This window comes from Rhinolophus sinicus, chromosome 14, assembly GCF_057876585.1.
Source record: "Rhinolophus sinicus isolate RSI-liver-muscle chromosome 14, RSI-T2T, whole genome shotgun sequence".
In the NCBI taxonomy this organism is placed as follows: domain Eukaryota; kingdom Metazoa; phylum Chordata; class Mammalia; order Chiroptera; family Rhinolophidae; genus Rhinolophus; species Rhinolophus sinicus.
The window spans coordinates 154333463-154350019 of NC_142514.1; the positions used below are offsets into that span (position 1 = coordinate 154333463).

At 42.0% G+C, this 16557-nt stretch overlaps 1 protein-coding gene and 1 pseudogene across 2 annotated transcripts in view; one reads left to right on the top strand and one right to left on the bottom strand.

The window, feature by feature from the left end:
• Positions 1 to 8463, top strand: part of ZDHHC13 (zDHHC palmitoyltransferase 13) — a 47640-nt gene extending 39177 nt beyond the window's left edge. Inside the window, exons 15-17 of one of the 2 annotated variants that reach the window (XM_019742618.3) lie at positions 2406 to 2563; positions 5446 to 5543; positions 7867 to 8463. In XM_019742618.3, the coding sequence (XP_019598177.3) occupies positions 2406 to 2563; positions 5446 to 5543; positions 7867 to 8005 (395 nt within the window). In that variant the 3' untranslated portion in view covers positions 8006 to 8463. The remainder of the gene's footprint in view (positions 1 to 2405; positions 2564 to 5445; positions 5544 to 7866) is intronic. The other variant, XM_074336120.2, reaches the window with a different exon arrangement.
• Positions 8464 to 15416: 6953 nt separating this feature from the next.
• LOC109453122 (protein SET pseudogene) lies at positions 15417 to 16407 on the bottom strand (annotated as a pseudogene).
• Between the last annotated feature and the right edge of the window lie 150 nt (positions 16408 to 16557).

A 16557-nucleotide genomic window follows, 5' to 3' on the forward strand; every position in this document is an offset into this window, starting at 1 on the left:
GCACTGGAATTTTAAAACCTCTCAGATGATGTCCTGTGGTGTAAGAAATAAAATAATTTTTGCCAGTGCTTGTTCCTGTTAAAAGAGCTGCCCTTTGAAGGCCTGACATTAAAGCGGATTCCTGGAAAACCTTTTTAAGCTGGCCCATGGACCAACTTGTGCCTTGGACTTGATCCTAGGGGAGAGGAGCCAGGTTTTACACCACTCTTGTCTCCCCCTTCTCTCTCTCCACTAAAAATAGTCACCTTTGTTTGGTGTCTATGTCCAGCATAGGACTGTATTGATAAGGACAGAAGTGATTTTCCATCACGTTCATTCTTTCCAAGTTGCTTTCTTATTTTGTGCGTTGGTTCTTCCCTCCTCTTTGTCTTTATTCTCTGGCTGGGAACCAATTTTTATATTATGTTTTGTTTCTTAGGAACAGCCCTACCTTTACATCCACTTACCACTGTGTAAACTAGCTGAACCTATTTTGTTTTATTCCATTTATATTTTGATAATATTTCTTTACACTGAATGAGGCTATCATGTCATTTATCATTATTCCACAGGCAAGAAAAATGAGCTTTGTTTTAAAGCGCTTCATTTTTCTAATGAGGCCTCACTGTCACCGCCTCATTGTTTACCCTAACACTCCTGTTGCTAGAGCCCTGCTGTGCAGCCTCCTCCTTGGGCGATCTGGTTGCAGCTCCTTCTGGTTCTGCACAGCCTCCATCCGTGTCACCTTGTGTGAGGTCTGTGTTCAGGGTGGACAGTGAGTAACTCAGTGTCAGCGTTATTCAAACTACGGGGAGAAAGATTTTAGACATTGTTAGAGAGAGCATTGTAATTACCAGAGCTATCTAAAGATGCAAACAATTGAGTTGGAACCATACGAGTTCCCTGTCATTAGCCAGTGACCACCTGATAAGAATGTATTAGTATGTATTAAAGTGTTACATTGCATGATAATGTACATGTCCATTTACAGCCCTGTCTTTGTTATTAAATCTGAAATCAGTCCTATGAAAACTTCAGCTTGAGATCATGTTGTGTTATCAAAAAAATTCCCAGAAGAGAGCAGTAGAAATCCATAAGCTGAAAGAAAATAGGTGTTCTTTCCCACTCAGCTGTTTTCTTTGCCTGCTGTTGGAGATTATATTCTTTTTTTGTCATATCAGGTGCATGGGATGTATCTTTCTTTGCCATCCTAATGAAGCTCTAAAGAGTATAATTTGCCTTAACTTGTTACCTGATTGTTACCCTATGATGATTGCTGTTAGAATGCTTCTGGCGTGTATTCGTGAAAGATGGTTGAGAATCAGATGAGACTCAAAAAGGAAAAAGAATAGATTTTTAGCACTGAAATGGACAGCTGATAGTAATATCACGGACTCATTTTCTTCCTGTCCCAGGAGCTCTTAAGTATTGCATTGGGAAAATGTCTAAAACCATTTACCAAGTTGTCAGAGGCATTTATGAAATCTCAAGGTGCAAATCCACAGAATTCTCATTTCAAAAATAATTTGCCCTTTATGAACAGTCATGCTGCCTGTAAAAGTCGTTGGCTTTATGTAACCGGGAAGGTCTGTCCCCTTGTTCCTGCTGCTGCCTTCCTGTATTGACCTAACTGCTGCTCTCAGCTACATGGGTTAGGGAAGGCATAGTGAAGTCCTCTCTTTTAATTGGCATATACTTCGGCGTTCCAGGGAGAAACGGAGCTGTGATCATATGAATCTTGTTCTCTGTCCTTTTCCTGGGGGTATCTGTCTTGTGCATTCCCTCACCTGGTCTTTCTCTCTCTGTAGGATAAATTATGGTTCCTGTGCAGAAGTTCACTTGGTAACTGCGTGCTGTTAGGTCGGGTTTCCAGTAGTATCTAGCTGCTTATATGATTTCTTGTGCCCACAGCATTTCATGGCCTGTTTATCTGAAACCCTAAGGGTTTATTAAAATCCATAAATAAGAGTTTATATTTAGTTCTGTGATAGATCCAAATCTTGCTATAACATGGGTAAGATAGAGAATTTTCTAGGACAAGTATTTATTAAATATAATCATTCTCAGTTGTCAGGTCTTCAAACAATTAACTTCCCTGGCCAGTATATTTTATGCAGAATATGCTGATTTTAGTGATGGTTCTACAGACTTTTTTTTGCTCTTAAACCCTTTCACTGCCAACTACTGATGGAATGTTATCACAGCCTTAATTAACAATGAGGTACTATTTTTTTGCCTTTGCCTTTTTGCCTTTGTTAGTTGAGCTGGCATTTGAAAGATAAAATCTTAAAGTTGGGTTCGGGTCTGTGCCGGCATGTGTTACTTTCTCTTTTCCCTAAATAGAACTGCAGTGATTTTATCTTCTTGAATAATGATCACTAGGTTTTGTCTTTTTAAATAATGGGTTCTGTTTTTTGAATTCACAGATTGGTCAAATCATTGTGCCACAACATTCAGAGAAGATGGACTATGGACCTACCTCAATCAGATTGTGGCTTGTTCCCCTTGGGTTTTATATATCTTCATGCTAGCAACTTTCCATTCCTCATGGTCAACATTTTTATTATTAAATCAGCTCTTCCAGGTATATATTTCTTTTTTTATAATGCTTTTGGGTAAAGTTTCCAATAACCTGTAGTTGGGTAGAAAGACTTTAATTTCAAATCAAAAGACTTTGTTTCTAGTTTCACCTCTGTCACTCTTCGTGTGGATCTAGACATGTCATATAACTCTTGAATTTCAGTTTCCTTGTCTGTAAAATGGGGGAGAATAATGTCTGTCTGCTCTCACAGGAGGGCTTAATGGTTAGAATAATTAATTGTTAGTGTTGGCCCTCTTTATTTTACAGAAGTATAGAGAGGTGAATTGAATTGTTCAATGAGTGGGAAAATCAGAATGCAGAGCTTAGATCTTCTGACCGTACCATTTAAGGGCTTTTTTTCATCATATAGTTAAATTATATAGTGTGTAAAAGCATGGTATAAATATAAATAAAGTATTGTGCAAATGTGAGATGATTATTTTCTCTCACTTTTTACCTGTTTGTTACCCTTACTATTATGCACTGCTTAAGTGGCTAGAACTGGGGAAGAAATGAAAGACACATCGGTAATCAATGGACATGGTAATTGCACTTCCAGAGAAGGTCATGACCATTAGAAAGTTTAAGCTCCAGGGCAATAGTCACTTTCAGCTTTCTGTGCAGCTTCTGTCCCATCCCTGCTGCCCGCCTTCCCCTGTGAGCAGAACCAAATCCTCACTGTTGCTATGGCCTGCCTTCGTGGAATGGGCAGTCAAGATCAGTCAGAGCCACTTACTGCAAGACTTCAGATAAGTAGAGCATTACTCAACAAAAGCAAAATGTATTCCGCTTTTATGGGGAAGTAACCAATTCTATTATAAGAATAATAATAATAAAGAGAAAGGAAAAATGCTAAGGAAAGGAATTCAGCTAATACTGTGTTTCCCCAAAAATAAGATCGGGTCTTATATTAATTTTTGCTCCAAAAGACGCATTAAGGCTTATGTTCAGGGGATGTCATCCTGAAAAATCACGCTTGTTTTCCGGTTAGATCTTATTTTTCAGGAAAACATGGTAATACCGACTGAACTGAAGTTTCTGAACATTCGTCCTAATTTCTTATCCCTCTGATAGCTACAGACTCAGGCACTAAGAATGGATATTAACATCAGTGATTGTTAATGTCAATTACTGATACCTAATACTTATGTATGCTTTATAAGTTCCAAAGCACTTTCCATCTGTTTCCTCACCAGCAGTTGAGATGTAGACCGTGTCAAAGTGTCTCCATGTTACGGACGAGAAAACTGAGCCTGAGTAAGAGAGGCTGAGTGCCTTGGTTACGGCCATAGGGCTGGTAAGAGGTGGGGTGCGATGAAGAGCCTGAGATTTGACACATCAGTTCTAGTTTTCTTTCTTCCTTTCTGGACTCTTAGAACAAGCACAAGTAAATGAGACTATAATATTCTTAGTTTTTACAAGAAAGGTTAATATATCTGTATTTTCTAAGGCAGGAAAATGGACTCAGAGGTTTGGATAGCTTTCAGATACAGGAATTCAGAGCAGAGTTGATCGCTTAACAAACAAAACAGGCCAGGTATTTGAAGCCTTTTATTTCCTGAGTGGTCTTGTGAGTCATGCTTCTGACTGTATCCAGTCAGACTGAGGGCACAGACTGCTGGGTAGGACCATGGGCTTTTGTCTCGTACCAGCAGAGGTGTCAGTCCCGGTTCTCACTGCCTAAGCTGTGTGGCCTGGGACCAGTGACTTCACCTCTGTAAGCCTCTGCACCAGGTATTTTACTCGTATTATCTCAGATCCCTAAACAATCTGATGTAGATGTTAATCTCTGTTTTACAGATAAGGAACTTGATGTTTGAGTTGTTTTGAGGACTCGATGAGATAACCCAGTAAATAGTAGTAGTTTTAATGACTTCAGAGTTTTTTTTGTTGTTTTTTAAGATTTTATTGGGGAAGGGAAACAGGATTTTTTGTTGGGGAACAGTGTGTACTTCCAGGCCTTTTCCAAGTCAGATTTCAATCTTAATTGTGGAGGGTGCCATTCAGCCTCAAGTTGTCCTTTCAGTCTTAGTTGTGGAGGGCACAGCTCAGCTCCAGGTCCAGTTGCCTTTGCTAGTTGCAGGGGGCACAGCCCATCATCCCTTGAGGGAGTCAAACCGGCAACCTTGTGGTTGAGAGGACGCGCTCCAACCAACTGAACCATCCGGAGCTCAGCGGCAGCTCAGCTCAAGGTGCCGTGTTCAGTCTTAGTTGCAGGGGGGCGCTGCCCACCATCCCTTGCGGGACTTGAGGAATTGAACTGGCAACCTTGTGGTTGAGAGCCCACTGGCCCATGTGGGAATCGAACCTGCAGCCTTCGGAGTTAGGAGTATGGAGCTCTAACCGCCTGAGCCACCGGGCCGGCCCGACTTCGGAGTTTTTAAGTTGCCTTAATTCTTACCTTTCCCCAAATTGATAGATTTTAAATGTTCTTCACTTCTGATTATTTTTGATTTGGCTGTTTTCAAAGAGATACTAAGAACGAATACACAAGTTGAGATAATTGCACTGAGGCTGGCCTTACACTGTTTTATTCATCTAACAGTTGAATGGCGAATGGATTAAGAATCTAAACATGGCCATAAGCCATGGCTTAAATTACTAAAACAATTATTTCATGGCTTAGAGTCAATGCACTGTGCTTCCTGAAAGGTTAATAAAAATCAGACAATCAGAAAACAAGAATGCCCAGCTACTAGATTGACGTGGGAGAGTCTAGTTTAGAGCTGCTGAATCTGCCCTTATCATGATCCTTGGTTGGAAGGCTAGGTGATAGTGTCTTTGAGGGCGTACTGAATGTTTGCCATGTTCCTATGATGCCCTGACTGCTGAGAGTGATGGAGCCTTGATGTGGTGTTTTTTGTGTACCTTTCATCCTTTTTCAGATTGCTTTTCTGGGCCTGACCTCCCATGAGAGAACCAACCTGCTGAAGCAGAGCAGGCACATGAAACAGCCGTTGTCCCTCAGGAGGACACCATACAAGTAAGTGAGATCTGTTCTTTCCACTGAGTCCTATGGAAGATGCTAGGCTAGCCGTTGGTTACCCAGTCAGGTGCTACCACCCTTGGCCATTCTGCTGTCCTCTAACTTGCTATCTGGTAGAGTTGACCTTCTTTCTTGGAAGCCTCCGTGACAGGAGTTGAGTGGTAAGGTCATGAGCCCCAAGGTGGTAAGAATTTGGGATTTGGTCTGCTGGACTGAGCACAAATAATAAGTGACTTTGAAGTTTTGCCAGGATGGGGAATCTCTCCAGTCAAACCACATGGTCACAAGGTGGCCTGTTGCTGGCATGAAGTCAATGTGAGATAATTAAGCATGTGGCTGGGAAAGTCAGCCACAAGGCTCTCTGTAGAAAGCGTTAGATTGTCAGCTTTGCCAAGATTTTCAACCTGGCTCTCTATCACCACTAATTATTTAAGCCCTATGTTTAATGTGCCCACCTGTGTTAAGGAGAAGCTAGGTTTTCAGGTTTGGGATAGGTTCTTCCCCAAGCACTGGTTACATAAAACCTGTCCTCAGTTGAAAATTAGAGTGTTTATAGAAAGGTCATTGTCTTACGATATGAACAATCAGACTTTGAAGCTTATCTCCCTGTCACACATATGGGGTCTTGGAGGCTGGGCGTGCTGCAGAGGTGACCCAGAGCCCTCCAGGGATTTGAATGCTCACTGCATATCTCACGAGCAGTCTATTTTAAAGCACATTCATGGTACTAGATGGAACTGTTAGGCTGTTAGACAAAGAAATCAGAGCCTGGGATGTGACTCTGATGCGTGTTTCGAGAGGAGAGAAAGTGACTTAATTGGGACTAGATGGCTGAAGTGATGGAGAGTGGAGAGTAGTGTTAAGCTTGTGATGATCGTTTCAGACGGGCAGTGATAATCAGGTCCCTTGCTCAGAGGCTTAACAGAAGAATAAATATTTACTCCACTAAAGAATGGAAGCCTTAGTGATAGAGCTGAGCCTTGAAAGTTGGGGGGTGGCCATGATGGAGATGGAAGGAAGGACATTCCAAATGCAGGAGAGGAGTCACAGTAAGGACAGAGGTGAGAGAGCTGGGCACGTTTGGGAATTGCTGAGTAATGGCAACGTGAGCTGGAGGAACTAATGGTAAGGCCTTGAAAGCACTTTGACTCCAGCTTCCAAATCCTGCCCAAACCAAAGCTTTGCTTGTTTGTCCTCCTCTAAGTGACTCACTTACCATCTAGCTCTGGAGCTGGTCCCTGTAAATCCCTAACATGTCTCCCCGCTTCGACCCCATCCATTCCATGTAGTCAGCCCTCATCCTGGGAAGCCGCCTTCTGGGTAGTGATGGGACTTTCCTGACCAGTGTCACTAACCAGCCGCAGCAGCACAAGCATCCTCACACAGATATGTTCTGATGTGTGTAAGGGGGTGGGTTAGGCTTGGAAGATAGGGCACATGCATAAAAATACACGTTCCTCATCACTGGAAGAGATAGCAGTATTCAGGAATTCAATAGAGAAAAAGTGGTGCTGAAGGTTTTGTAGTCGGCGAGCCTCCAAAGGGGCCATGGCCTTGACCTGGGCCTGGAGAAATGGTGGGACTTGAAAGGGTGAGGGGTTACCGGAAGTCAGGGGGCAAAGAAGGGGAGAATGGCCCACGCAGTTATGATTATGGGAAAAATAAAACCAAAGTAGCTGCAGCAGGAGGTTTATAAAGATGAGTTTGGGGAGCTAAATGGAGGCCTCTTGGGGCTTATTGTACAGGGCCTGGAACACAAAGATGAGGGATTTGGATTTGAGCCTTTAGGCAGAGGACTGTTGTTAAAGGGTTTTGATTGGGAGGCGAAGGGTTGTGAATACATCAGAGTTTTTGGAGGACTAGACAGTCTCCAATATGTAAGATGAATTGGAAGGAATTGAGACCGGGGCGTCATAGAAAGTTCAGAGAAAACCCATCGTGACTATCTTGTCTGGCCTATCTATCTGCCTTTTGAGACAAGCAACATTTGAATTAGGGCAGTGGGAATGGAAGGAAAGAAACTTATTGACGGCAGTGACCGTCCTAGTGAATGGGAGAACCAAAACGAACTTACCTAGTTACTAGGCAGAAACCAGGGAATCTCAAAATTAGGGATTTGGTTCCACAAATGGAACGGGGCTTCAATTTTAAGGTCCCATAAGCCCAGGAACTGTCTGGTTCACCTCTGGATTCCTGCAGGAGCCTCAAAGGGCATTGTATATTGTAGGATCTCAGTGTATGTTTATGGCTTCAGTGAATGTTTGTCAAGAGCTAACCAGGAAATGTAGTAAGAAGACGTGTTCTCTTTCTTTCTTGGCAGCCTTGGGTTCACACAGAACCTTGCAGATTTCTTTCAGTGCGGCTGCTTTGGTTTGGTGAAGCCCTGTGCAATAGACTGGACGTCACAATACACCATGGTCCTTCACCCAGCGAAGGAGAAAGTTCTTCGCTCAGTATGAAGAAAAGCAACCCAGAGCTCTCACTCTGATTTGTTTGTATTTAAGTTCATGCCCTGTGGTCTGAAAGTGAAGTGAAGATTTAGAGGTCACCTAAGCCCAGAGGAAAACACAGGTGGCTTTTAAAGCCGTTTGGTGAAAACATAAGTTCTCGATAAAGGCACTACACTTTTTTTAGATTTAGCAAGATGGACTGTTCGTAAGCAATCTTGGCAGACATCTGAACAACTTTTATACTTTTCACAAATGCAACTTACTTTTGGCGGGGGGATAATATTCACTAATTATGAGTAAATGTGATATTTTCAGATACTTGTATTGGCTGTTTCAAATAGTACTATTCTTTAAACTTGTAATTTTTGATAAATTATTTGTCTTTGTTTTATTGATAAATATGTAAAAAAATATTTAAATAGACATACCTGTTTTGCTTTCACACTTAATAAAATAATTTTTTTGTAGTTGAGACTTAATTTCTGACAACGCTTCTAGAATCTTAAATTGAGAAAAGGTATATATAAGACAACTCATTCATGATTCCAGTAATGAGCTGAGACCACTGTTAACACCAATAAGCAAGATTTAATTTACTTTTCCATCTTACTTAGAAAATTGAACATAGGAAATCTTAAAGATTAATTATTATTTTTTTGCCTAGTATTATTAATTATTAATATTTACCCTTAAAATATTAGACTGGTGTGATTATAATTGCTAATTTCGCTTGTTCTGGAGAAAATGCAACCCTGTTTCCCCGAAAATAAGACCCAGCCGGATAATCAGCTCTAATGTGTCTTTTGGAGCAAGAATTAATATAAGACCCTATATTGTATTTATATTATAATATTATATTATATTTTATTACTTTATTTTATTTTATATTATTTTATTTTATATTATATTATACCTGGTTTTATAGTAAAATAAGACCAGGTCTTAGATTAATTTTTGCTCCAAAAGACGCATTAGAGCTGATTGTCCTGCTAGGTCTTATTTTCAGGGAAACACGGTAATTGAACTGTAACTTGATATTGTGTATATGCCCCTGGGCATGTCACTTTCCTGCTGGAAACCCTTTAATAGGTTCCTATTGCTCTTGGGGTAAAAACTAAAATTCTCATCACGACCTACAAGGCCCTACATAATGGAACCTTGTTTTGTTTACCAGTCTCACTCTGGACCAAGCTGTGTACTCTAACCCTGTTGACCTTTCAGTTCTTCAAGGATCCACTCTTTCTTCTACAGAGCCTTTGTAGATAAGGAAACTAAAACCTCAAGAAGTTTGTATCTTCTCCAAGGTCACATAGATGTGTACTAAGTGGGGCAGCCATTCTAGAGTCCCAGTCGCCTAGAATACTGCCTGACACGTATGTATTCAATTAATGTGTGAATTTGTTGAATGAATGCAGGACGTGATATGATCAGAATTGTGTTTAAAGTCTGATTGTTAGTTGGGGGACAGAAGGACTTTTTCAAGCTATAGCCTCTCTCCCTCCTTTCTCACTTAAATATCTAATAGGTATTTAATCTTAACATACCCAAAATTGAAACTGGACACTAAGTTCTAACCTGTCCTCACCCACACAAATAAAAAATAGATTTAAAAAGTAGAATAAAACATACAATAAATTTTAAATAAATAAAAAATAAACAATCTAGTTCTCTACCCTCAGTCTTCCCCATATCAGTTGATCAGAAACTCCATCCTTTCAATTATTCAGACTAACACCGTAGAATCTTTTCTTGATGACTCTCTTTCTCGTAATACCCCAGAAATCCAGTTGGCTCTCTCTCTGAAATACAGCCAGAATTGAATGCTTCTGGCCACCATTGCTGCTACAGTTGCAAGTTACCGTCACCTTGGGCTGTATTACTACAGCCCTCCTATTTGTTCCCCATCTTCTGCCCTCACCTGGCTCTAAGCAGCCAACGTGATTTTTGTAGGACAAATTGAATCATGTCACTGCTTAGCTCCAAACCCTCCAGTAGCTCCTCCTCTCACCACGGGAAGAGCCAACGCCCTGACCGTGACCCCCAGGGCCCCACAGGATCTGACTGGCTTCTCCCGCTTTCCCTTTGCTCATCCCACACACCTGCCATGCGTGCTTCTGCCTCAGGTCTTTCCCTGCCTGTTCTCTGCCTAGAATGCTCTTCCCCTAGATGTCCGTAAGGTGAAGTGCCTTCTTTCCAGCTTTTTTCAAATGTCCGCTTCTCAGTGAGGCTGTGCTCGCCAATATTTTATAAGTTGTAATGTCCTTTTCTTGCACTCTTCCTCCTCTTTACTCTCTCTCTTTTTTCTGTAGCACTTACCACCTCTAACATACTATGTAATGTATTATGTCTATTGTATACGGTCTCTCCGCCCCATTAGAATATAAGGTCCACACGGGAACTTCGTTTTGTTCACTGATGTTCTCCAAGACCTACAATATTAGGTCTAGCACATAGTATGTGTTCAATAAATACCTGAATGAATCTGTTGAATACATTTGTTGGCTGAATTGAAGGATTTTTAAGTAGGACGTGATGTGATCGGAGTTGTAATTGAATACTGATTCTCAAGTGGGGGACAGAGGACTTTTCCAAGTTATATCTTCTCTCTCACCAGGCCCTGCCAAGTAAGTATTCTCAACTCGTGGTCCATAGACCGTTTACGTTGGAATCATGCACAGGGGGTGGGGGTGGAGGGGTAGTATCTGGGATCGTGTGATCTAAAATTAAATTCCTCATGTCAGGCCTTTCAAATCAGTACCTGAGAATTGAGTTCTAGAATCCATATTTTCTTCAGGTTCCCCAGATGATTCTTAGGTGTACATGCTATTATTTGAGAATCATTTTTACCTAAGGATCTTACCCCCACCGTTCTATTCAGGCTTTCCCTCAGGTACACAGTGTGAAAACTGAAAAGAAAAAAAAAAAGGTTGAGGATCTGTATTTTATAGCTAGACACCTTGGGTTTGAATCCCGGATCTACCAATTACAAGCTACTTTCCTCTCTTTGGTCAAATGTCTTAACTTCCTAGTGCCTCAGTTTCCTCATGTGTATTATGTGGATAATAATAGCACATACCTCCAAATGTTATGAGGGTTAAATGTTACTACATATAAATAAAGGCTTAGACTTGTGAATGGCACATAGTAAATACTCGATAAATGCTGGCTATTCAGAAATCTTTGGAAAATAAACTGTGGAGAGAGAGAAGCCAGTGGTAGGGAAATGTGTGAAATTCAGCTTCTGTCCTCTGTGTTGTGGCTCTGTGGCCAGGATGCTGAAAACGACAATCCCCTTCACGCTGACTTTCTATTAAGTTCTGCCAGTAGACTGGGAGGGGACGAAGGGACTTACTCCATTCTACTTGATGGCTGTTTCTCCCAGTGTTGTTCAGATAGTGGCCCTTCACCCTGACAGTGACAGTTGGAATCAGTGTCTAGCTTTGACCCCAAAGTAGCTCCTTTGTCCCCTCTTAGGAGCACCCGCAGTAACCAGGCAGGGCTCTCTCCTCCGAGATCTGTCTCCTAGTCCCTGGGAGACCTCCACGAGGCATCTAAATTAGGATGCCCCCCGTATCTTGTTTCCTCAGCCCCAGAGGTGGTAGCTGCTTCCTGCAGTTACTATCTCTTTCTTAAGTCAATGTGTTTCTCTTTGCTTTTTAACAAAGATTAGCACCTGTTCAGCCAATTGCCTCTATTCTCTCTGTTAAAAAAACTAGTGTGGTTTCTGTTTTTCTGACTGGATCCTGGCAGATACAGAATGTTAGAGAGACGCTTTTAATAATGGTCGAGGCAAGACGAAACGAAGGCTTATACGCGATCCAGCAGGTCCAGATTACTGATTGAATGTGGGGGGAAGAGGAAGAATCAAAGACGACTTTGAAGTGTTGAGCCCAGTGAATGAGAGGATGACGATGCTATTTTGAGAAGGAAAACAGTGTGGAGAGACTGGGTGATGAGCTTGGTGGTTGGTGCCTATTGTTTGAGGTACTTGCAAGCTACCTAGTGGAAAAGGCTAGAAAGCATCTGGAAAAAGACCAGAACACGGATGAAAGTCATCTGCAGAGATGGATGAGATTGCCATGGGAGAGAGGTAGAAAAATGAGATGAAAATGAAAAGGGGAGTTGCCCTCCTGAAACAGGAAGGTCAATTCTATAAAGAGACCAAAGGTGACAACCACTGCAAAAAAAAAAAATCTGAGAAGGGCAGGAATGTGGCCTTACGGAATATGGGTTTGGGGAACTGGAGGAGGAGGAGGAGAGGTCTGGGAAGAGGCTGGGAGGAGGATAATCAGAACAGTGTCATAGAATTCAAGGAGGAAACTGAACTTCACAGAGGAAGCAGTGTTCAGGAGCTAAGGAGAGGCTGAGAACAACAACTGAGGAAAGACCAGAGAGTTTATGAATAGGAGGTGGGGTCAGCTGGGGGTGAGGAAGGGACCGGGAAGCCTGATGCTGACATACTAAGGACTAAGTGAGATCTAGTCTTACACTTTGGCTCGGAAACAAGGGAGGAGAAGGCCATAGCTTGGGGGTGAACAGCAGGGTTTTGTTTTCATTCTGTCTTAGAGCCAAGGCAAAGCCAATCATGTTTGTTGTGGCCCCGGGGAAGGTGACGGTTATGCTTCATTCCTTTCCCCAAATACCTGTATAGTCACATCGGAGACAACACGTTCGAATCACTTTCACAAATATTGGGCAAACTTCTGACTCTGCTCCCTGTGATTTAAATGGACTGGATGGACACTGAACAGTGAGAAGTGGGATACGTCAGATGTTAACACATCCACTATTTCAGGGGGGTATTAGTCAAGGTGAGTTAATGCAATAATAAATATCCCCCAAATCTCAGTGGCTTAACACAACATAAGGCTTATTTCTGCCTCTTGTCACAGTCCGTTTAGCTGTGAGCAGGTGTTCTTCCATGCAGGGACCCACACTCCTTCCCACCTAGTGGTTGCACCATTTGCTAGGGCCTCAGTGTCCACTGGGCCTTCTACATCCACAGATATGGAGAGAAGGGAGACTCCCGGAGGTCATGGAGGTCAGGCCTTTGGTTTTGGTTTTTCATTTCCAAGCTCCTTCACGCCAGTAGATAATAATCTCTAAAATTCTAGCAAAATTTACATTTAGTTCAGCCCACACTCTCCCTCGTCACTTACTGCACAAATGTTTATAAAGTGCCTCCTACTTGTCCAGCACTGTGAATGCAAGCGTGCCACATTCTAACAAGAAGGCAGATGAGAATTCAAAATTCAACGCAATGAGACAAATGCTATGCTAATTATATACTGGCTCTGGAAACAAAGGTGGATTAATTCTCAGGTCATGCAGCAACGATTTTGCAGAGGAGATGGCATTTGACCTGTGCCTTGATTAATAGTAGTTTACCAGGCGAAGGAGTTGGGTTAGAGGGGGAAGATGGAGGGTGTTCCGTCTTCCAGATATTCCAGGCTAAAAGAACATCATTGGCAAAAACATGATGGGGTGAGGGTACTTGGCATACTTGGAAAGCTTTAAGTCTTTGAGTGTAGGTGGAGCTTATATGGAAGAGATTGTCTAAAACTAAGTTGAAGGGGCAAACCCAAGCTCCGATCATCAAAGTTCTTACATGACATGCTGTTATGTGCCGAATTGTGTCACACACACACACACACACAAATTTATGTCGAAGCCCTAACCCCCAGGACCTCAGCATGAACTGTCTCAGCAGAGACAGAGTCTTTACAGAGGTGATTAACTTAAAGTGAAGTCATTCAAGTGCTTCCTAATCCAACATGACCAGTGTCCTTGTAAGAAAAGGAAGTTAGGACACAGACACACAGAGAGAAGACTGGGAAGACGCAGGAAGAAGGTGGTCATCTATAAGCCATGGAGAGAGGTCTGAGAAGAAACAACTCTGCTGGCTCCTTGATTTGACTTGTAGGCTGTGGAACTATGAAAACATCATTTCTGTTGTGTAAGCCACCCAGTCCATGGTACTTTGTTACAGAAGCCCTAGCTGACTAATACACATAACAGAACAGGAAAGAAGGGCATGTATTCTAGAGACATTTTGGAGTCAGAATCAAGGTGGCTTAGGGGGAGAGAGAGGGGGCAAAGCAAAGGATGATTGAAGTTTCTAGCTTCAGTCTCCTGGGTGGATGGATGGTGGGACTAGTAACTGAAGTGCAGCAGAGGAGGAGAAGTTCACATTGGCAAGTCATGTCACATGTGTGTCTTACCCCTTTGCAAGCCTGGAAGTCAGCATAGCGTACTTCCTAGCCAAGGGCCAAGGTAGTATACGGCTTTCAAAATCAGTGCAGGTTAAAGGGGATTTGGTTTAGTTAGTTTCGTTTATTACTGGTTTTATTTGAGTAGTTGACAATGATGGGATCTCTTATAAAGCTCTGGTAAAAAGTTAACAAATTAAAAATATACTATCCTATGCTTCCTTCCCCAGAGAATGTAAAACGTGCATCCTCAGGCTGTTTTGGTGGAACTCAGTGGCTGCATTACCCCAGCAGGAGTCTCTGGACAAGTAAAGCATGCGTCTATGTTATCTCTTCAAAAGTGGATGGGACATAATCTCTGTCAGCTGTTTTTTTTCCTGAACCATTCTATTAATGCCAATCAAATAGAGAAAGTGATCATATGTAATTGCATTTTGAGCATCAAAAAAGAACTAGATAAATACATAAATAAGTAATAGTGCAGGGCCTTGACCATGGCAGCATGTAAGCAGCCCTGAGTAAATGCTCATTTTAAAGAAAGTCCTTGGGATTGGAGCATAGAAAAACCCATAGTTTAGTTAAGTGCTTCAATCATTTCTTTTTCGTAGGCGAGAATTTTAAAAGTGTCATCTTAAAATGCAAGTATGTCTGTTAAACATCACAGTTAAACATGACGAAGGAGAAGCCATATTGTCAAAATGCCCACTTAACCCACCCAAACATCTTAAACCCACCGTTTGCTCACCTTCTGTAACCCCATTTTTTTTTTTAAACAAGAGAAAGGAGACGGATACCTGTTGGAAAATGCTAACTGTCCATATTCACATAGAGACACAGTGTATTCCCTGAGCCCAACATACAGACAAAGGAGGAAAAAGCTAGAAATCTCTGCACTACTACACAGGGAGCTAGCACCCTCCAGCTTCCTACAGAGCTAAGGGAGCAGAGCGTTTTTCTTTTTTCTCACAGAGCACGGCAGTATTGATTCCATAAAGGTTTTGTTGAGACAGGAAGGGATAAAAATGAATTTGGAACAGGAAGGGGCAGAGATTCTTTTCCCACTGTCTTCTACTCAAGGTATTTCCTCCCAAATAAGGTGAGAACCATGGTGTAAAGGAGAGAAAAAACACCTCAAAAGCAGGGCAACTGAGCACAAGGGGAAAAAAAAAGACTGCAACTTGCTTCCAGGGACTGGAGAACATTTGAAACGGTTAGAATCCATCAGTGCTCCATTTGTCATCTCTTTCATCTTCGTCTCTGTCCTCCCCACCATCATCTGCATCTTCTTCACCTTCATCCTCATCCCCTTCTTCATCAGTATTTTCCAGCCCTTTTTAATTCTTCTTCATTTGCTCCTTCCCCTTCTTCCTTCCCCTTCTTCACCATCCATGTCAGGAACCAAGTAATAGATTTGGCCAACTGTCATTTGATGGCTTCTGACTCAGTTGCACCTGCATCAGAATGGCCAGTAAGGCGGGTAGAGAAGCTCTCTGCTTCCCCATGCTGTCTCTTCCTGCCGGCTTTGTTCTGCATTGGACTCGAACGTTTGGTCAAATCCTCTCCAGATTTCCATTCGACTTCAGTGGATTTGAAGATGGATCACCACTCTCCTTCAGATGAAATTCTTTGGACAGAACTTTATTTTCGAAGGAAGAATTTTCATCAAAATAAAAATCTATTCTGTAACTTGATTTAATATCTTAAAAATTCTGTCACTTCGATGCTTGTCAAATAATGCAGTGCCTCTTTATCCTTATCCCCAAGCAGATCAGACACTTGTGGATGGTTGACAAATGTTGTTACCCCAAAATTTGGGATTTTGGCGATCAATTCTGACCGCTCTTGAGAAAATGGTTGGCAGAGTTTGTTATGTAGCTGTTCTACTTTTAAAATCTCACTGGCTTGTTCTTTTAGTCTAGTTTGTTTTGTACTTCATCAATATGTTCAGTTGCGTCTTACTGTTCTGTTTCTCCCTTTGGCAAGTCCAGACAGGTCGATGTCAGCTGGAGGCAGTCTCGGTTTCTTTGTTTGAGGTGGGAGTGAAGGCTGGTGTTTGGGGGCCATTGTGAGGAAAGTCTGAGACTGAGACCCAAGGGAAGATGGATGTTGGGAAGAAGCTCGGAGAACTTGAGCACTTCATAATTTTTATCAAGAGATTTTAATTGGTTTTCATTTGCTCCAAATAATTCAGAATTGCATGGTGGTGGGAGAAATGGCTATGGTTGGTAAAAGCGGAGGCTGGGGAAAATACACGCTCCAGCCGCTGAGAACTTGCTGAGGAGGCAGAGAGACATTTTTAATTGGCTGCATTTCATCTGTGAGGCTGGCAATCTGAAGTAGGGGACGTTTTAA